At 40.8% G+C, this 22,014-nt stretch overlaps 1 protein-coding gene across 4 annotated transcripts in view; it reads right to left on the bottom strand.

Moving 5' to 3' along the window:
• Positions 1–10,913: 10,913 nt before the first annotated feature.
• Positions 10,914–22,014, bottom strand: part of WARS2 (tryptophanyl tRNA synthetase 2, mitochondrial) — an 87,945-nt gene continuing 76,844 nt past the window's right edge. For 3 of the 4 annotated variants that reach the window (XM_004319662.4, XM_073808992.1, XM_073808990.1), the window contains exons 5-6: positions 14,645–14,763; positions 10,914–13,045 (exon numbers count right to left, since the gene is read on the bottom strand). In XM_004319662.4, the coding sequence (XP_004319710.3) occupies positions 12,597–13,045; positions 14,645–14,763 (568 nt within the window). In that variant the 3' untranslated portion in view covers positions 10,914–12,596. The remainder of the gene's footprint in view (positions 13,046–14,644; positions 14,764–22,014) is intronic. The other variant, XR_012333544.1, reaches the window with a different exon arrangement.

Here is a 22,014-nt window from a genome sequence, read left to right as displayed (position 1 = left end):
TATCTCTCTGTCTTCCCCAACCCCCTGGTTTTGGAACTCATGTCATTAGCTTGTAGCCTCCTAAGACCACTCTCCTTCATTTCTTAAAGATTTAATTCCTGGCTTACACTCACTGTTTCCATGCTACTCTGGGCATAGTCTTTGTGGTTGCACAGTGAAGTAAATGATCTTTGCAATATTGCAGTTTTGACCTTCTCTTACGCAGAGATAATATTTTCCTCCCTATATCAACAATCATTCCTCAGGCCATACCTCAAACTTTGTCAGTATCAAGAATTGCTTGCCCATACTCTTGAATTCAAGCTCAGACCAACATCTCCTGTCTTTCCAGCTCACTCCCTCAATTCTTTGACATCACTGGGACCTTCAATCAATTGATCTTGCCCTCTTTTCACCGTCTCCATATCCCTCACACTCTCACTTTCACCTTTGCCCAATTTGGGTGCCATGGCTAACTGTTATATATACTTAGGTCCTTTGCCACTTTGCCCTATTTTTGCAATTACCTAGCAAAGCCCAGTTCTAGGTTAATTCCAAGTTTTCCTACACCCCACCTATACCCACACAGTGGAATGAGGCTGGAGCAAAACAATCAACTATGTTGGCTGGTCTCATGAATTCATGTTCCCTAGTCTCAAGAGAGCCCTTACATATGGCCTGGCAATTCTATTACGTTTCTCTGGTCCATTCCCTTTCCTTTTGTCTATGTGACTATTTTACACCTCCCCCTTCTCTCTCCTCAAACCTCCAAGACGTCCTCCTTCATCCTAATTTTCTGTTGCAGACCTTGATTCCTTTTACACTAAGAAAATTGAAGCAATGAAGAGACTTCTACTTGCTTTTCTACCACATGTAAAATCCACCTTCATGTGCATCCAGATCTTCTTCCTTCTCTTCTCTGTTCTCCCATCTAATTCCAACCTGGTCTCATGTGCTCTGGATCCCATCCCTTCTCACTCAAGGACTTCAGTAATTGTTCTCACTCACTCCTGTATCATCAAATTTTGTTCTTCACTGGACCATTCTCAACAACATACACTCATGAAATTATTGCCCCCCACAATTAAAAAGTAACAAAATGCTCTCCTGAGTCCATATCAATATCATACTGTTCCACTTCCCTTTTCCTGTTACAGCATCACTGCTTGCAAGGGCTGTCAAGATCACCATCTCTCATTTCTCTTTTGCCATTTCCTCTTAAACCTATTCAACTTTGACCTCACCATCCACACAAACTGCTTTGATCAAGGTCACCAATGACCCCCAAATTGTTAAATCCAATGGTGTTTTTTCAGTCCTTACCTTACTTGACACAGATTAGTCCCTTTCCAGAAAACATCTCTTTCACTTGTCTTCCAAGGCAACACTCTCTCCTAGTTTTCCTTCTATCATATTGGTCTTTCTCGGTCCCATTGCTGCTTATTTTCTCATTTCCTTCTACCTTGAAACGGGGTCAGTCCTTTGACCTCCCCTTCTCTCTGTCCACACTTAACTTGTTTAGAGATTTCATCAACACTCTTGGCTTTAAATGCTACCTGTATATTGAAGACTCCCAAATTAATATCTCTTGCCTGGACCTCTCCCTGACCTCTAGTTTTAAATATCTAACTGCCCACTAAACATCTCCACGTGTCCGAAACAAAATTCCTCATCCTTCCAAATTTGCTCCTTCTACAGTCTGTCCCATCTCAGTAACCAGGGACTCCATCCTTCTAACTTCTTAGGTCGAAAATCTTGAAGTTACCCTTGACTTTGTTCTCTCTCTCAAATATCACAACCAATCTATCAGCAACTCCTGTTAGCTATACTTTCACAAATATCGCAAATTTGACCATGTCTTACAACTTCGATCACTATTACCTTACTCCAAGCCTTCCCTCTAATAGGGATGATTAAAATACCTTCCCAACTGGTCTCCCCACTTCCATCTCTGACCCCTATAGTCTGTTTCCTAACATAGTAGCCAACATGAAACTTTTAGAACTTAAATCTGCCATGGCTTCCCAATTCCATTGCCCTAAAGTAAAAGCCAAGATCCTTACAATGGCCTGTGAGGCCTTGACCGTGCTACAGTTCCGACCTCATCTACCCCTATCCCCTATCAAGGAGCCACACAGGTCTCCTTACTCTCCTTTAACACGTCAAGCAGACTCCTGCGTCAAGGCTTTTGGGTTTGATGTTCCCTCTGTCTGCACTGATTTTCCCCAGATGTTACAGGGCTGTCTTCCTCACCTCATTCGGTTTTCTGCCTAAATTTAAGTCCAGCACAACCATCCTTTATAACCCTATTTAAAAGAAGTGTTCCATATTAGTTTGCTAGGGCTGTCATAACAAGATACCACAGACTGTTAAACAACAAAAATGAATTTTCTCATAGTGTGGAGGCTGGAAGTCCAAGATCAAGGTGTTGGTGGGTTTGGTTTCTTCTGAGGCCTCTCTCCTTGGCCTGCAGATGGACACCTTCCCCCTGCACAGTCCTCACATGGTCTTTTCTCTGTGTGTGAGCATCCCTGATTTTTTTTTTTTACATGTCCTAACCTCTTCTTCCTATAAAGACATCGGTCAGATTGGATTAGGACTCACTCTAACAGCCTCATTTTAACTTAATTACCTCTTTAAAGGCCCTATCTCCCAATAAAATCACATTCTTAGGTGCTGGGGGCTAGGGCTTCAACCTATGAATTTCAGGGGGTGGGGGAAAAGACACAATTCAATCCATAACACACTCCACCCCCATTTTCTTTATACTTCTACATAGCACTCATCACCTTATGACCTACCATTTACTTTCCTTGTTGGTTCATTGTCTGTCTCTCTCTGCTACAATGTCAATTCAGAGAGGGTAGGGATTTTTGTCAATTTTATTCACCACTGTATCCTCAGTGTCTAGGGCAGTGCGTGGGACATAGCAAGTAAGGAAAAAATATTTGTTAAATTAGTTAATGAATTTACTTAGTTATCTGTCTCATGGAGCCATTGAACTTGGCAGCCCCTAAACTCTCTCTCTCTTCCCAGGGTTGTTTTCAATCAATAAGCATTTATTTAGCATCTACTCTATGCCCAGTACTGTGCTCCAAACTATGAGTAGTTTACAAGACAAAAACAATAATAAAAAAAAAAAACAATATTTTTGCAATGGTATGCACTGAAAGGCACTTACAAACAAGTACATATAAGATAAAAATAATAGTAATTTATGGCACAAACTTCAAGTGCAGTAAATAGACTAGGGGGTGTCGAAGTACACAGGGAAAACTTATTTGTAAAATGGGGATAACAGTTCTTATGCTTGATACAGGTTTGTGAAGATGAAATATGGTTATAGTTTATCAAACACTTCTTCATATGGTAAATTTGGAAAAGACTGAAAACTCACAAGAAAAAAGAGACTTCTAGAGTCACATAAACTCTCCCTTCTGGATGAAGAAGGAGTTAACCTGCCTGGCAGTGCACAGGGGTCTGGTGGGTCTGGTCAGCCAATATAAGCAGATTACTGTGACGTAATTCTTGTAACATGAGTCCTTGCTGGGGTGCACTGGTGGGGCATGCTGGAGCCTCACAGAGGAGCCCCTCTCTAGCCTGCCCCATGCAGTTCAATACACTCTCTATAAAAATGCAGTAAAAAGCTCACTTGCTTTCACACTGCTGAATGCTTTTGACTCCAAATTATTTGAAATAGAAATCCTGACTGACAGTATTTAGGGGAAGAAGATGGATGAAATATCCTTAAAGGGAAAAAGGAGGAAATGAAGGAAATAAAATGGCTGTATTTTACCAAACTGGATGGTTGATGAAAGACACTGCAAGATTTTGAAAACGTATCTGCCAGGGCTAACATAATTTCTAGCAGCAAAGGATGTTGTGTTCCTAATAGTGGGTGGGGAGATTAAACCCTTTCTTCTAAAGACTCAAATAACTTTGGGGAAGCTGGGCAACGCTAACTGCCACCTCTTCATTATCACAAAGAGTCTAGAGTTCCCGAGTCTCAAGGCTGGCTAGTGTGGGGACGTGCTCACACTTCTTCAATATCAGTGCATTATTCCGAGTGTTTAGCTCCTGCACCAAAAACCTAAGATCAGTTTGCTGTGTATGGTGGTAATAATACTTTATTTAGCTTTTGGATTATCTACAGATTTATCTGGATTGTCCCCCTCCCTTTTTGTTTTTGGCTGCGTGGCTTGGTCTTGTGGGATCTTAGGCCCCCGACCAGAGATAGAACCCAGGCCCTCGGCAGTGAGCGCGCTGAGTCCTAACCACTGGCCTGCCAGGGAATTCCCATGGATTGTCCCTTATTAATAAGAATAATGTCAAACTGGCTTTCATCTGAAATCATAACAAATTCTTTTATGAACTACATCAATTGTCTCCCTTATCTCTTCCACCTTTATCACCCATCAGATCTGAAGCGTGTACGGGTTTTATACAAAACGCGCTAAGTACAGGATTCCTTACTCTCAGGCGCTCGTCTTTCCAGCCCACCACCGATACTACAATGGCCTAGTCTGGTCTAGTCTAGAGTTCTGGACACGGATGATAGGATGATAAGAGTGGTGACAGCAAACACGGTAGTTTTCTTTTATGACACTGACGTCTGAGACTTTCAGAAACAATGTAAACATTCCTAACCTGTGCTTCATGTAATTTTATGACTTTCTCACTCATAAATTTAATCCACACTCAACTGTTTTTATTTCTAGGCCATATAACCCTCTATAGGGTAATAAGTAGTATGATTTTACTACCCACGGTGTAAAATAACTCCCTTTTCTTATGTCTCTCTTGCCTTCAGGAGATTCTCATTGCTTCTAATATTGATGACCAATTCTCTGTTTACTCTACAGAGTAACTTATCCACACTTATCTACAAGTGTAACTTCAGTTATTTTCCCTTTTAGGATTTGCATAGACCCAAATGACCTAAATGTTTAGGCTGTCTATAAATAATCACATATATAAAAAAATCATCTGAGTTAAATTATCTTGAGTTAATCTGATGAAAAAGGTGAGCAGACAGGAAATAGCAGAAAGTCAAGACAATAATTATGTTTTTATGGCTGACTATCTACTTGCGCCCCTTTCACTCCAATGTAAACTCCTTGACTGAGGCCGGGTTTTATTCCTTTTTTATCCCCCCAGTACAGTGGTCCTCAAACATTAGTGTGCATCCAGGTCACCTGGAGGGCTTGTTACAACCGATTGCTGAGTCTCACCCCCAGAGTTTCTCATTCAGCAAACCTGGAATGGAGTCTGTGGACTATCTAACAAGTCCACATATTCAACAAGTTCCCAGGCGAGGATGACCCTGCTGGTCTAGGAGCCAGACTTTGGAAACCACCGCCTCACCACAAAGAAGGCTCACACAAAATGCTGGTTGAACTGAAGTAATCCAGTCAGAGGAAGACATCAGACAAACAGGCCAGTAAGAATTAGCGTATTCGTTGGGATAATAGCTAAGGCACTATTACAAAGAGATCTCAAGTTAAAGTGGCTTAAATATGATACAAGTTTATTTCTCACATAACAGTCCTGAGGTAGGTGGGCAATCCAGGACAGAAAGGCAGTGCTGCTTGCCAAGTTCAGGGACCCAAGCTGGGGTTTGACCCTCCCCATGTTTCTCTTGTGGCTTTCATCAATGGGCCGTTCCAGGAAGTGGGAGGGGGAAGCAATTTCCTTTAAAAAAGATGTGACTTGGAAATTGCACATATCACTTTTGCCCACGTACCACTGGCTAGAACAAATTTATACCTTGCTGCAGGGTGGGCTGGGAAATGTAGTTTCTACATTTGAGACTATGTGCTCTACTAAAATTAAGGGTGAGAGTTCCATTCCAAAAGGGAAGAAGCAGAGATTGGATACTGGGGCATAGTTAGCAGTCTCTGCCACAACTTTATGGCAAACCCACATATAAAGTGACAAAAATCTGAACCATAAATACAATAAGAGTTCTTTGTGTATCTGCACATATTGTTTTCTGGGAGGGGTGGTGGGACGGGGTGGGGTGGAGAAGCATTTACGCTTAATACAGAGGTTGTTACTTCGAAATTAAGATGAATCAAAAGGCAACAACTCTTCCATTTACCTTGACACGTCAATATGCCAGTACATCAAAGGGACACAAGAATGTTCTTTCCTCAAAGGAGGAATACGGAGGAACAGGTGGTTTGATGAATATGAAGTTCTGGAAGGTGTGAGAACGGCATTGAAGTCATGATAGTGGCTGGTGCCGAAAGGAGAGTGGGGCTGAGAGTGGGTAGGAGTGATAACACAGTGGTAGTTATTGCAGAACGGTGGGAAGGAAATAAGAAGGAATGCACAGATGCCCAGACACAATATGAACCGGCGGAGGTAGCTTATGTTGGCTATCGTGGTGTGAGACATGAAGGGAGACTTGAAGAGGAATGAAACCTACACAGGCATCAGGGAAGATCTTGAAACAGCAGGGTGGGAGTTGTGAAGCATTGAGCTAGAAGAATGCCAAAGTTGAGGGGTGTCTTGTTGATTTGTTTTTCTAGAAAATAAGTAGAAACAATAGGTAAGAGAAGCAGCAGCAGTAGCTAGGTTGGGCGTCCATTTAGATATGGGGAGTGGGGAAGAGACACCCCAGAGCAAAAGCACATGCCCATTCTGCATGATGTGCACACGAATCACCAGGGCATCCTTTGTCTTCGTACTGAGCTTGCAGGGGTTTTAAAGATGACTAGAAAATAGTGAGTAGAAAAGGCAAGCATGAAAACAATGTAATATAATAATCACTGAGGAGACACCAAGCTCAGAAATTCCACTATTTGTTAATCTCAGGAGAGGAATCCATCAGAAAGCAATTTCTGGCCTTGAATTCCCATGAGTACTCACCTCCCCTTCTAGTGTAGGAATAACGCCTTTCTTGCTCACTGGCTGGCTGGTTCACGGTGGGAACACTTCTCTCCCCAGATCTGGCTCCCATGGTCATATCTGGACAAGCCACACAGTTTTTAAAAAAAAAAAAATGATCACAGGAGCTCCTTTTTGTGGTGGAGGCTGCTGAAAACTCAAGCAACTCTCTGGACAAACTATGTTGCTGGTTTTTTTAATCATTCAACTATTTATTGAGCATTTATTTGTTGCCAATGTACTAGATAGACAAATAGCCATGCACAAAAACGACAAGGTCATTCTGATAGCCACAGGAATAAACAAACAGAAAGCATTCCAACAGTAGGGTCTAACTCAGAAGGTGGGGGTAGAGTGGAGAAATGAGGGCCTTCCTCTCTCTGGTCCTTGAACAGGCCTGGCTTCTTCTCAGATCAAGCACTCAAGGAAAGATTTCACCCTTATTCCTACTGATCCTCAAACTATGTGTTTGAACTAACCATTGCTGTCAGTGAGCTTCCCCGTGGGCCAGGCAAGTGCAGGGAGATGTGGTGGTAAATGCCAGGCACACGTGTTTCTTCGTCCTGCACTCACAGATAGGACATGGGATGTGGCTTTCTTCCCAGGAAGACTCTGTATCTGAACATCTTAACTGAAAAAGGGATTAAGGTGGATACGATGAGTAAGACAGTGACTAGGTAAAAGTAGATTACTTTATTATAGAGTCACATAAAGTCACGTCATCATCTGCTTTTCAGAAACACTTCTAGAAAATGATGACTGTCATCCTGTTTTACCGTGTGTACGTGGGTAGGAGTGGGGAAGGAACATTTAAAAGAAACGAGTTGCATTCCACAGAGCCAACATGGTTATACCCAATACTAAGGATTCTATTCGAGAGCCACTGAGTGCAACATTTAGAAGCTGTATTTCAAATAATTAAGAGTGAATGCCTGAGTTGATGTATTCCGGGGAGGTACAAGACCCAGAAGACTTTGGTTCCAGTTGCTACTCTACCTCTCACTGGCTTTCCATGTTCATCTCCACACAGGCAGGGAGGATTCTGAGGCTGGGGACTGTGTCTCATTTCTAATTCTTGGTGTTTAGATGGTGCCTGCAAAACAGGTACTCCACAAAATGCTTGTCCATTGGATACATCGGGTGGATCCACATGGAACGACCAGCTTTGTTGGTAGAAAGGTACTAATCAAATACTGACAATTTCATATGGTTCAATCTAATATTTCCATTCTCAATTTGTTCACATACTGTATGGATTTGCTTCGCCCTAAATGCAAATTTCATGTTTCTGTGTCCTAGGATAGGAGAAAGCCCTTTCTCCTATCCTATATCTGTCTTATTCCTTCCCTAAACATCTTGGTTAAGTGCTCATTCCTGTGCTCAACCAACATGTGCTAGCTAGTATCTCTTGTGTGTTCTCCTCTAAGTTATAGGCATATTGCATTTCCCCTGTGCTTTTCACAAAGCAGGCCCTACATAAACTTTTGTCATAATGCTGAATTACATATCTGAGGATAAGTCACTAATGCTCTGAGCCCCAGTTTCCTTCCTAGAGAAATAAGATAATCCCAGCCTAGCCAATATAACAGAACTGTTGAAAGTTAACATATGAGGGCTTAAATGATTAACGGTGAAGCCTCTAGCTTGTCTGTCTAGGGGGGGTGTTTGAAAATGTTACGTGCTAGCAATAGGCAGTCTGTTTTCAGCTCAATTTTAGAGAGGAATTGACTCTTCCCAGCCAAAAATATTTCAAAAGTCCCCTCCAGCTGACAGAGTGAAAAGAGAATGTTGGTCACACAGGGAAAACACAGAGTCGATGAGAACAGACACAGTCATCATGTTAAAGAGGAGACCAAGTGCTATCCCATGGCACAGTCCCATTACCTAGTAACACAGGCACACAGTGCTGGACAGAGTGAACCGCAGGAAACAAAGCCTGGGAGAAAGCAGCCTAAAGACTGTGCTGTGTGCACGAAACAAGACCTTTGGGGGAATAATTATAAGAGCATTGAAGGAAGACAGAAGGCAGGGAGGGAGATGTGAGGGCTAAGACAATGGGACATGAAGGAGAGGAACAGAATCTAGACTAGTCAAGAAGGGGCACACCATTTCCTTGGGCACACTTATAGTTAAGATACCACTGGGTTCCTAACTAGGAGAAACTACAGACTAATAATAACGTGTGTCTTTAGGCAAGTTACTGAGTCTTTCTTTACTTTTTTGAAGAAATAGCACTAATAGTTTCTATCTTATGATATAAATAGTAAATATCACATATAAACACACAAAGTACCTGGCATATAGCAAGTATGTAATATGCGCTCTTATTATCTAAGAAACTATAGATACTAAATTTGGGAAACCATAAGGTCTGTCATTCTCAACTAATCCTTTTACTACCTTCATAAATTCTCCAGTTGAAGAATTCTCCAGGGAGGGCTTCCCTGGTGGCGCAGTGGTTGAGAGTCCGCCTGCCGATGCAGGGGACACGGGTTCGTGCCCCGGTCCGGGAAGATCCCGCAAGCCGCGGAGCGGCTGGGCCCGTGAGCCGTGGCCGCTGAGCCTGCGCGACCGGAGCCTGTGCTCCGCAATGGGAGAGGTCACAACAGTGAGAGGCCCGCGTACCGCAAAAAAAAAAAAAAAAGAATTCTCCAGGGAGATTCCTCAACTCTATGTGCTTGACCTATTATAAGCAAAATCAATAAGCTGAATGCCTTAAAGCAGCAGTGTCCAAGAGACATTTGTGATGATTGAAATACTCTCATCTGTACTGTCCAATATGCTAGTCAATAGCTATTGAGGCCACTGGGCACTTGAAAGTGCTGCTGAGGAAATGAGTTTTTAATTTAGTTTTAATTAATTCAAATTTAAATGGGCATATACCATATTGGACGGTGCAGCTTCAGAGCATATTACCCCACATACAGCAGGAGACATTGTGCAGGAGCCACTGTGGCCTAGTGGGACTCTGGATCAGACGACCTGACTAGCTCTTGGAAGCTGAACTATCTTAGGCAAATTACTCACCACCCCCGCAGCTTTGGTTTCATCCTTAATAACATGAGATTGATAATAGTTTCACTTTATTGTGTTATGAGGACTAAATGAGAGAATATATATAAAAGCAGTGGTTCTTTAAATTTAGCATGCATTAGAATTACCTGGACGGCTGTTAAAATGGATTGCTGGGTTCATCTGCAAAGTTTTGCTTCAGTAGGTCTGGGGTAGAGCCAGAGAATCTGCATCCTTAATGAGTTCCCAGGTGATGCTCATGTTGCTGGTCTGGAGACCACACTTTAAAAACACTGTTATAAGATATTGAGTAATGGTGCCTGAGACCTAGTGAGGACTCAGGTGTTAGTTATTGTTTTATGATGAGCATTTTTATGGTCTGCATCAAGAAGGTTTCTTACCAAAAAATCCATACTTCATTAGGACTCTCTAGCCCCTGTTCTGACATTATTTTGATAGATGTTTGTGAGGCACCTACAACGGGCAAGATACCTCCATTGTATTTTGAGTGACAGTCTGTCAAGGTGGGTTTGAAGTATGGTTTGTCAGTAGGTGGAGCTACAGAGCACCAAGTTACCTGAGCATTATTACCACCATCTAGGTGTTTTTCATTTCAACGCTCCACAAAACATACAGAAAAAAACAATTAAAATCACCTAGAGGGTAAGTCACGAGCTGGATTTCTCTCCAGTTTTTCATCTCGATAAGAAGATTGTGCTGAGTCCTGTAAATGGCAAGTGGAAGGGTGTAAAAACAAATCTAGGTTCTAGCCTTGGCTCTTTTATCAGCTTCCTGAGATCAAGGGACACCTCTCTCAGTCATTATGGACTTGGGTATTAGACTTGATGAGTCCTCAGGTCACTTTCATACAACAACAGGATTCTCACAAGCCCAACCTCTTCTGTACAGGGATTTGCTCCTTAGAAGTTACCACACGTCATCTAGTTTTCCTCCTCTGAGATTCTTTCCATGGTGCCTTTAGTTCTTTGGATGAAAGGTGTGGCAAGGGGGTAAAGAAAACACACGGACAGTTTGATAGATCCACCTTTAATTTAGTCATTTTCCAGTATTCATACTAGGGTTTCTTTGAAAGGAAAAAACCAACCAAACAACAACAAAAAAAGAGGCTTGCAGAAAATAATGCCAAAGAGGCTCCTCAGAGCCCACTCTAGACAACCCATTCCAAGAAAAGATCCAAAAAGGGTCTTTTAATTTGGATTCTGGGATGCAGTGTTAGGTGTATTTACATCTGTTCTGATAAAAGGACCACTCTACTTTCTTCTCTTAGGAAACGAGGAAAAATTCTTTGCCCAACATGCTCGTCACTCATATATAAATGGTGACAATTGGCAAAAAACTTACAAGTAATTTCTGTTACAAAATCAATCAGGCCGTGGTGCGCTGAGTCACAATGATCATTTCCGCTTTCAGGTGTGGGAAAGGGATGTGCGGAGAAGGTAGTTTTTAGAGTGACTTGCTACTACTTAGGCTGAGGTAAAGGTAAGATGAGAAGCTCCCGCTCACTGGGAAAATCTGACTTGTCAGGCCAACTACTCTTGCAGTCGGGCAGAATATACTTTGAAGTGTCTCTGAAACAAGCATAGGAGACAGGACTTGGGACCGGCCTTGGGGATTCTGAGTAACAAATGTGACCAAGGTTGGCTGAATCCAGGTTTAAAGCTGGCAGCTAGTGGTTGACTTGCTAATATAAACAGTGTCAGTAGTTCAGGTCTTATATTTCCAGTACCCACTTTCAAAACAAGAATGCTTGTAGTCTCAAACATGCTGGCTTCTGTGACTTCTGACTTCTGTACTGACGAAAAAAGCACTATTCTTAGGAATAAGGAGTAATGGTTTTGATCCTGGATTTGCTTCTTACTCACGGAGAGATACTGTACAAGCTAATTGTACTCTCTAAGCTTCATGCTCCTCAGGTGTAAAACGGCAATTCCTCTCCTCTAGATTTCACAGTGGGTTGGTGATACTACACTGAGAGACAAATGCAAGGAAGTACTTATTAAGAACATAATGTATGGACTCGGGCTTTTGTACAATAAATAAATCAAGCTGAAATAATGCAACCTTCTCAGAAGGTCATACCATGTATCTCTGAATTTAAAAAACAAGCAAAAAACCCAAATAACACTTGCTAGAATAGTCAGTGTGGTCTCTTGGGAAATAAATAGATTAAACACAATAAAGCAGGTACCATCTCAGTGACAAATGAATGATAATCATCAACCTATTTTTATGAGATCTGAACACAAATTGGTTCAAATGGCATCTCAAGGATTATGAGCCTAAAACATCTACATATTGCTTTTTAAAAGGGGTGGGATAGATGAAGTGAGCACCTGTGACAGTAAGGACTTCAGAGAGAGACACAAATGAAACACCCACTTGCCAAACTGCTACTTACCTCAATCACATTTGTGTGAATAAATGAGGCCGAGTGTGCCTCACATAATTGAGGATTCAGATAGCTATGCCTTCTTTGTTTGCTCTTTTTTTTCCCCACAGAATTTCGCTGATGGGATTTAGAACATTGCTCTATTTGAAGGCTACAAATCATTATTCATCAGATGAAGCCAATGATCAGGTATACCAAATTGTGTGTCCCCCAACTATAATCGTTCCCTTGTGAGGAAAGCTGCCTTAATAGGAGTGCGTGGACCACAAGATAGAAAAGACTTTTTGTGACTCGTTGAAACTTCCTATAGAAACCCCACCAATTTCTTCACCTCCTGGCACACGGGATATGCTAATTCTTTGGCTTTTGCTGACCCAGCTTGTAAAACCTTCTCTAAGTGGTCCTTGTTCGTCTTCAGTTTTTCAATTTCACTCTTAATTGGAGCAAATTTCTCAATCACAGCATCTGCCACCACCAGCTTGTAGCGAGCGGTGTTGATGCCAGCGCTGCGGCAGACCACCTCCTCCACAGGGAGCCCTGTCACTGCTGCATGGATGGCCACCAGGTTGGACACGCCCCCTCGGCTGGCTGGCTCATAGGTGACCTCCGAGGTGAAGTCCGTCACAGCCTTGCGGAACTTCTGCACTATCTCCTCCGGGCTGTCTGTTATTCTGACAGTGGCCAGTTTATCAGGGTCTGATTTTGACATCTTGGCAGACGGATCACGCAGGGATTTTACCTTCTTCATTGATGCTAGGTAAAAACACCAACACACACGTACGAGAAACAAAAATCAAACAAAAAAACAAAACAGTAAAACACCAATAGGAATGTCAGTGTCTAGATCTTAAAAAGTGCCAAGAACACCAAATAGCTTTATTATTTTTATCTGATTATACTCATTATAATAAATTAGCAATTTCTATAAGCATGAAAGTAAAGGTGTCTGAAATGTGTAATAAAATGTTAATATTTTGATCATATTTTCATGCATCTGTTAATGCATATATAAACATAAAAACATATAATCTTACACAAATGAAATTGTATCAATCATACTGTTTTTGCTGTGCATACCTATTAAAAAAAGTATTGTCTATTTCCTTCTTCTCTGCTCTTCCTTATTGGCTAATCACCCCCTGCCCACAACCACTGCCCTTCCTACCCCCATGCCAGTTTTCACAACCTGCGGCATCCTTCCATTTCTTTACCCATGATTATATAAGTAATTACCAACACACACACACACACACACACACACACACACACACACACACGCAAGAGTGACAGAAGTGACTTGTTTATTGCTCTGATAGAATCAAGATGTTAAGCTGTGCTTCACAAAACCTGTGTTATTAATAATTGCCTAATTTATGGCTATTACAGAAACATATAAAGTTGAAATAGGTAAAATAACAATTAGCCAAAGCATTAAAATAGTCCTCGTTGCTAAAAGAAGGTTGATTTCAATGCATGGGGTGCCCTGAATTTATTTGTGTGAACTGTTGGAATAACTTAGTAATTTATATCCACCTTATGCTTCTAAATTGACACTAGGCACATGTTATATTCTTTAAAATGCAGCCACCTTAATAAAGATGGGCAGAGCTTAGGTTCAGTGATCTCCGCCCCTGCCACAAGTTTACACTGCTACCAAAATGTTGATAGAGATTTACAGCTTTTTCTCTTGAGAAGATTCCAGACTAGCATAGCCTTGCAAGCAGATGAGGTTTTGGATTCAGTAGGTAGATTGTACATTCTATCTCAGTTGTGTATTTAAGAAGGCAAAGTGCGAGGATGATCAATGCCCTCTTGTTTTATCTAGATTATGATCCAGCAGTTCTCACTCTTATGACTTTTGTTCTACTGTGAATAGAGAAGGCAAGGTCAGCTGGCTTTGGAACCGGAAGAGCTCAATGTAGGGCCCAGCTTTGCCACCAGCTAGATACGCGACTTGGATACAAAGTCAGGCTTGCCAATCCTTAGTTTACTCATCTATGAAATAGGGAAAGATACCTGCTCTACCAATGAGATATGTTTATATATATACACACATATATACATATGTGTGTGTATATATATATATATATATGATACTCTATAATGAAAATGATTATTTGTAGTTTCTAGTCTCTCCCATACTTTTCAAACTTTTGGTTATTTTAGTCAATAATCCAATGAGGTCTACTAGTCCTACATTACAGAAAAAGATGGGATTCTCATTATAAATCCTGAAATCTGTGCACGACGAAGCCAAGTTTAGTCCCAAGAAAGTTCCAAGCTTCTCAGTCCGTTATCCAATCCTCTCTTCAAAATGCATCCTGATTGAAAAATCGTATGTTTGTTACTTACTCAGAATGGACCTGGGTACTGGGAAGAACTCCCCGTACTTCTTGTTAAACCCCTGTGCTAGATCCTGAACTAGCTCCATGTGCTGGACTTGATCCTCCCCAACAGGAACGTGTGTGGACCTTTAATAAAAGACAGACAGAGAAACTCAGCAAGGCTCCTGCTTATACTAAAATGATATTGCAAGCAGCTGCATTTCCCATGCCTATTTCACTGCTCATGTTCAACAAATGTTCACCAGCTACGGAGGGAGTGTTGAGACCCAAGTCTTTATCTGTGTATCAGACAAATGGCAAGGAGACATTTGTCTACTCTAGTTCTGTTTCTTCCACAGCAGAAGAATACAGCCTTCAACAGCAGGGTGACAGGATCTTGCTGGGAGGGACGAATGGTATCTTATATAGCATATGTTCCAAGCATAAGTGTATTTTAAACCACTCCTCTTTCCCTCACCCAGTTAGCACATATTATCCTAGCTTTGACCAGATGCTTTTTACTTCAGAGCTTGCACTCACACTTGAAAGACACTCCAGCCCACTCTTCACATCAAAGATGGCAGAAAGCTCTTGGGGCAAGAGTTTTCCTTCCCTGTCACACAGCGAGTAACTCAAGATCTTTTTGGAATATGCTCTTTCGTTTTCAAGTAAATTGTAATCACAGAACAATTAATATACTGCAGGGAACTTAAATGAACAATATCTATTAGTACAATGTTGATGGATCTCCAAAACAATGTTGAATGAAAAAAAGCAAGTCGCAGAAGACGTGTAGGGTACATGAACATTTATCTTAAAAGTACATATGACAATATTATATATTGTTTATAGATGCATACATAAGTATAAAAACATACTGGAAGCTCCTCTACAAATTCATGATCATAGCTGCCTCTAAAGAAGGAAAGAGAATGGGTCTGGGGAAAGGAACAAAGGAGACCTTGATTTTAGCTGCAATATTTTATTTTATTAAAAAATGAAGATGGGGCTTCCCTGGTGGCGCAGTGGTTGGGAGTCTGCCTGCCGATGCAGGGGACGCAGGTTTGTGCCCCGGTCCGGGAGGATCCCACATGCCACAGAGCGGCTGGGCCCGTGAGCCATGGCCGCTGAGCCTGCGCATCCGGAGATTGTGCTCCGCAGGGGAGAGGCCCCAACGGTGAGAGGCCCGCGTACCGCAAAAAAAAAAGAAAAAAAAAATGAAGATGTAAAATGAAAATTATCAACATATAAGGACTTTATTTATAATTAGTTTAGTCCCATATATAAAGATTGCAGTGTTGGATCATGACGAGGTACATCAAACAAGGGAAGAATTAACCATTATAGAGAAGTCTTGATGGGGAAAATGTTATGCTGAAATATTAGTGGGGAAGGAGGCAGGTGACTTTAAGTATTTAATGTTTGGCTGGGAGTTGACATTTGATAGTATAGTTAATAAAGTGCTGTAGTATCTTGATCAAGGAAGTTCAATATTCTGCCTGTGAAAGCAGCAGTCTTAAAGTAAACTTGAATATTTAAATGACAATTGTACATATGAGTAGAATAGCAACTTTTCAAAACAACCACAGAAAAGAAAAACTGCTAGAAAACTATGGTACTTTGTTATAGAGAGAACCTCCTAGCCTTGTGGTTAATTAGTGGTCCTTGAAAAACTGGAAGAGATATTATTTTCCTTGTGAATTACTGTCCACAAGCTACTGGTTTATTGAAAATAGTTGTGTAGAGCATGAGGAAGTGAAGATAGTTTTGACTATCATAAAGACTAGCTACTTTATCCCTGATTTAAAGCTATACTACAAAGCTACAACCATCAAAGCAGATTATACTGGCAGAAAAACAGACACACAGATCAATGGAACAGAATAGAGAGCCCAGAAATAAACACATGCATGTACAGTTAATTAATCTATGACAAAGGAGGCAAGAATATACAACTGAGAAAAAAAACTCTCCTCAATAAATGGTGTTGGGAAAAATGGAAGGCTACGTGCAAAAGAATGAAACTGGACCAGTAACTTACACCATATACAAAAATTAACTCAAAATGGGATTAAAGACTTGAATGTATGACTTGAAACCATAAAATTCCTAGAAGAAAACATAGGTGGTGATCTTCTTTACATTGGTCTTAGGGATATTTATTTTGGATCTGATTCCACAGGCAAGGACAACAAAAGCAAAAATAAACAAATGGGACTGCATCAAACTAAAAGGCTTCTTTTTCATTGACTTTCTTTTTTTTGTTTGTTTTTTTGCGGTACGCGGGCCTTTCACTGTTGTGGCCTCTCCCCTGCGGAGCACAATCTCCGGATGCGCAGGCTCAGCGGCCATGGCTCACGGGCCCAGCCGCTCCGCGGCATGTGGGATCTTCCCGGACCGGGGCACGAACCTGTGTTCCCTGCATCGGCAGGCGGACTCTCAACCACTGCGCCACCAGGGAAGCCCCCTAAAAGGCTTCTTTGTGAAAGAATTAAAAAGTAAAGTGCTGAAGGTGAGAGAATGAAGCAGGATGAGACCTGGTAGCAGTGTATCCTGGTGACTATTCTTTTTCATGTGATACATCTGCTCAGAGAATGAAAGAGCCAGGCAGACAGGAGTAGGAGAAAATCTAAGGCAGAAATACTAACCTTAGATAGTATTGTTGTGTTGCTTAGTTGAGCAACACAAACAATTGCGCTAGGTGCACAGTGCACTATTCTGCTCTCCTGTTGAATTCTGAGCAGCGAATTCAACTAGCGTCCAGGTAGACAGAAGGTGGACACAAGGGCCTTTCATAGATTTTGTCTATGGGCAGACGCTATTTGAATATAGTTTTCTTGTTCCAATATGGATTTTAAAAACCCAACACATAAAAATCAATTGATCAAACAGACAAGTAAAAGGCCCCAATAACAGGGCCTATGAAAAATATCGTGGAACAAAGGAAGGGGAACTTTACCCTTCAGACCCTGAGGAAGGTCAAACATTTGAAAAGCACTTTTACAAGAAACAGTTCTGTCTTGTTTTTTTTTTTTTTGTGGTACGCGGGCCTCTCACTGCTGTGGCCTCTCCCGTTGCGGAGCATAGGCTCTGGATGCGCAGGCCCAGCGGCCATGGCTCACGGGCCCAGCCGCTCCGCGGCATGTGGGATCCTCCCGGACCGGGGCACAAACCCGTGTCCCCTGCATCGGCAGGCGGACTCTCAACCACTGCGCCACCAGGGAAGCCCCTAGTTCTGTCTTGTTTTTTAAAGAAAATTGCTGGGTAACCTCAATAGGATTAAAAAATGCATGGCTGTTATGAGACATGAGCAAGAAATCGCAAAAGGAGAAAAACATAGGTGGTGACAGAAAACAATAAAATGAAGGGAAAGTGAAATGATGAAATAAAACCAAACACATAATAGAAGAAATGGGAGAAGTAGGAGCAGAATCCTAAGGACAGGTCATAGCAGTGACATGGATAAGAAACTTGAGGCTCTTCAGGAACTCAGAGCAAGAGGAAAAAAAGAAGTGTGATGAGCAAATGACAGGTTGGAGGACCATGCTCTGATCTAAGATTATGGTCCTCCTCAGGAAGACATCAAGATCATCTGAACGAAGCAATAACCTCAGACAGAAGGAGGATTTACTGAACTAAGAATAAACAAGTAAGCAAACAAAACTGAGTATCGAAGGAACTCAACAAGTTTCAGGAAAAAAACACTGGAGAATCACACCAAAACACAACCAGAAGAAATTTTAAATGACAAGGTAAAGAAAAAAATCCTATAGGCCACAGTCAGAAAATAAAGACAAAAATAAGAGAAATCAGGTTGATAATACAATGGAACAATGTTTATAGGGTTGTGAGAAAAAAGTATTAAAAACCTAGCCAAGCTGTGTTTTATATGTGAACTATAATAATAATGATGATGATGATAATAAAGTAGCTAATAGCTACTGAACACTTCCTATATGCTGTACACTTTGTTAAGCACTTTTAATGTATTGTTATTGTACTTAATCCCATTTTACTGATGAGGCAAGCTGAACAGAAAGAAATTCTCAGGCATGTAAAGGACTGGAAAAAAATTTGAAGCAAATCTACAGACTAAAGAACTCAGAAATGGAGATGCCAAGGTATAAGGACTGGCTGTAAAGACTAAAAAACATAAAGTCTAAATTTTGGTTACAATTTGAAATAGAAAATGATGTAGTCTAAAATCTAGCCATTTAAATAACAACAATCTATTGAAAATCCCAGGTTAGTTTACAAAATCAAAACGAAGTGTGAGTATTGACTGAGGATCTACAAGTGTGATTAATAACCCATCTTACCACATGATATCATGATAACATTTTTATTTGGAATGATCAGCAAAAGATTCAAAAACACATATTTGAAAAGAGAGAAACTGGCATAGAAATGGACAATGGCCAGACATTATATGGCCAAAAAAACTGACCCAAAACCTCTGGAGCAACTAGCTCAGGAGGCCAAGCCACAGTCTCTGCAGCAATGGGCCCAGCATGGTCAAGACTTGGTCAATGACTGCCAACGTCCCAGTTCTTTGTCCTAGCTTTGTCCAACTCAGGACCAACCAGAGAAAGTCAAATATGCTTCCCAAACCAATCACATAAGATGCCTCGTTTCTAGTTAGTCAGCCTCCAGCTTCCCCGTGGCAACAACCTCTAAACAGAGCATCCCTGAAGACTTTCTTTCCTATAAGGCCTCTGTACTCCCCTGCTTGCCTGTGGAACACAAGTGATGGTGGCTGAGTCTCTTGCTGTGACAAGTTCTGAAAGGCTGTTTTCTCATTTGGGTGGTCTTTGTTTAAAGATGGTCACTGCTAGAATTAAAAACAGAAAGCACACCTTCCAAACCATTGGAATACATAAAAGCAAAAAAAACACAATCTATATAGCAAAAGGCAGAAAACAAAGAAGACATTAAAATCAATAAAAACAGAAAACATTTAATGATGTGGGAAAATATAAGCCAAAAAAATAAACAAAAACCCAGGATGCAAGCTTTTTGGAAAATACATATAATGTACATTCAGATAAAGGAGAGGCCATAGCGGTTAGAGGGGGCGCTCTGCTGTCAGGCAGTTCTGGGGTCAGATTCCTGCTCTGCCACTCACCAGTTGCGTGTTCCTGGGAGAGGTATTCAACCTAAATCTGTTTCATTTTTAAAGCTGACTAATAATAAGTTCCTACTCATGGGGTTGCTTGATGAGTGAGTAAAATAATGCATGCAAAGCTCACAGTTTGGTGCCTGGTAGACAGTGTGCAAACAAGGAATGTTAACTTCAAAAACTGGTTTGGAGGAAATGCACCAATATGTTAAAAAGAACAGAAATAGTAGCAGTGATTTTTAATTTTTTCCTGTTGAATAGAGAATGCTTAAATTATAGTAGAACATTGAAATGAACCTGTGAGAGACCATTGACTCTCCTACTACTAGACCCTATAGGTCTACAGAAGACAGAAAACAAAATGGTGTATCCTGGAAAGTTTACAATTCAAGTGTTTAGGGCAGGGAGCTGGATCTATTGAACATATTGCTCTTCTATCCTACCAGAATGTTCCTCCCTTAAATCCTGCCTATTGTTGCCTTGATTTCAGGTCTAAGCTTAAATATCACCTCTTTGGAGAAGACATCCCTAACTACCACCTCCACAGTTGGCTTCCCCCTCTTATTCTTTTTCACAGTATCTTATTTATTTTCTTTATAGTATTAACCCTAGTCTAATTATTTTACTTCATTTGTTTGTTTATTTAATTGTATGTTATTTTCTCTCCTGCTATCAAATAAGCTTTTTGAGAACTTGTCTTGCTTTTCAATCTATTTCCAACGCCTACTAGATTTGCCTGGTAGGTAGGAGAAACTCAACAAATATTTCTTCAATAAATGAATGATCTTAAGAGGAAGTAAGTATAATGTATATAGTTATATACCAAGAGAAAAATTATAATAAAATCAGCTTATGATCAGACTGAATCTAAATCATAGCTCCAACAGCTACTAGCGAGTTACCATAGCCAAGTGTCTTACTGTTCCTAAGCCTCCATTTCCTCTACAAAATGAGGATCAGAATGGTGTGTACCTCTTACTGTTGTTTCAAAGATTAGATGAGCTAACCAAGCATAGCACAATACTTGATAGTAAGAGCTCAATCAACACTGGCTATAACATATAGTCATTAATATCTGATACCATGAAGGACAAAATGATACAAGAAAGGTATATTAAGGACCTTGATGTGAGGTACCTTGTGGCCTTTTTCAAACCAGGACCATTTTCCTTTTTGATAGCTGACTCATACCACGAACATAAATATCAACATAAAAATCCCAGAGACAGTCACAGACCTGGGCAGCAATCCTGATTTGGGAAGAAGAAATATTTCAAACTGATAGTTTATATATCTGATTAGGTTATACCCAAATATAAATGGTATGTTATAGGAATTCTAAGGAGTCTTTTAATTTAAGGAAAACAGAGACAGGATAATGAAGGCAAAGGGAAAATCCAGGGACCATGACAAAGGATCAGAAAGTAGTTTCTCTTCTTCTAAGGTCAGTAAATAAATTTAGGAAATTCTACAAAATGATTGTTAGGCCATGTCCAGTGCTCTCTTCCACACAGCCTGGAGAAGAAAGTCACTGGCTTGACAAGTGGCGAAAACAAAAATGTTCCTTTTTATGTTTCCCTCCTGTCCACAACCCTGTACGTGCTCCTCTCTGAGATGTACGTGCACACGCCCACCTTCCTAAATTCCTGTCCTTTGACTGGACTTTGCACTCCTGTCTTGTAATTATAGTGAGGCTGACACGCAGAGGTTACCTTGACTCCCCCAAACCAAATTAGCCAACAGGGCAGGTTAAAAAGCAATTACAGTAGCCCATAGGAAATCACAATGGACTGCAACTAACACAGAAAAAACAATTACCATAATCAATACACTTTAAGCACATCAAAATGAATATTTCCACATGTCAAAATGGTTCCAGATTCACCAAGCAACCAAACTAAACAGAAAACACATTTAGTTTTCATAATGACTCTGCATGTGTCTTTGCCTTATGTCGGATCCTAGCCTCTTTTCTTACAATTCTGTGAGGTTTTTCTTTTTCAAAAAAGGATTAAAAAAATTTTAATTTTTTTCACCTGGACCTATTGCTCCACTTGGCTTTTTCATCTGATTTTAGTTTGTTTGTTTCTAGTCTTTCCTCCCTCTGCTCCAGCTGGTCCTTTCACCTCCTGTAATTTATCTTGGCCCTTACTTCTCATCCATTGAGTTTACACTCTACATTAATTCAGTCTGTCTTTGATTCTGCTCACTTATGGGGCTGATTCTCTTCACATTTCAACCTCTCTACTCACACTCTTCCTCTCACTTCAAATAATTTA

Source organism: Tursiops truncatus, chromosome 1 (genome assembly GCF_011762595.2).
Source record: "Tursiops truncatus isolate mTurTru1 chromosome 1, mTurTru1.mat.Y, whole genome shotgun sequence".
Taxonomy (NCBI): Eukaryota; Metazoa; Chordata; class Mammalia; order Artiodactyla; family Delphinidae; genus Tursiops; species Tursiops truncatus.
Note: the sequence above shows the minus strand (reverse complement) of the source record. Positions and strands in the feature narration are given on the sequence as shown.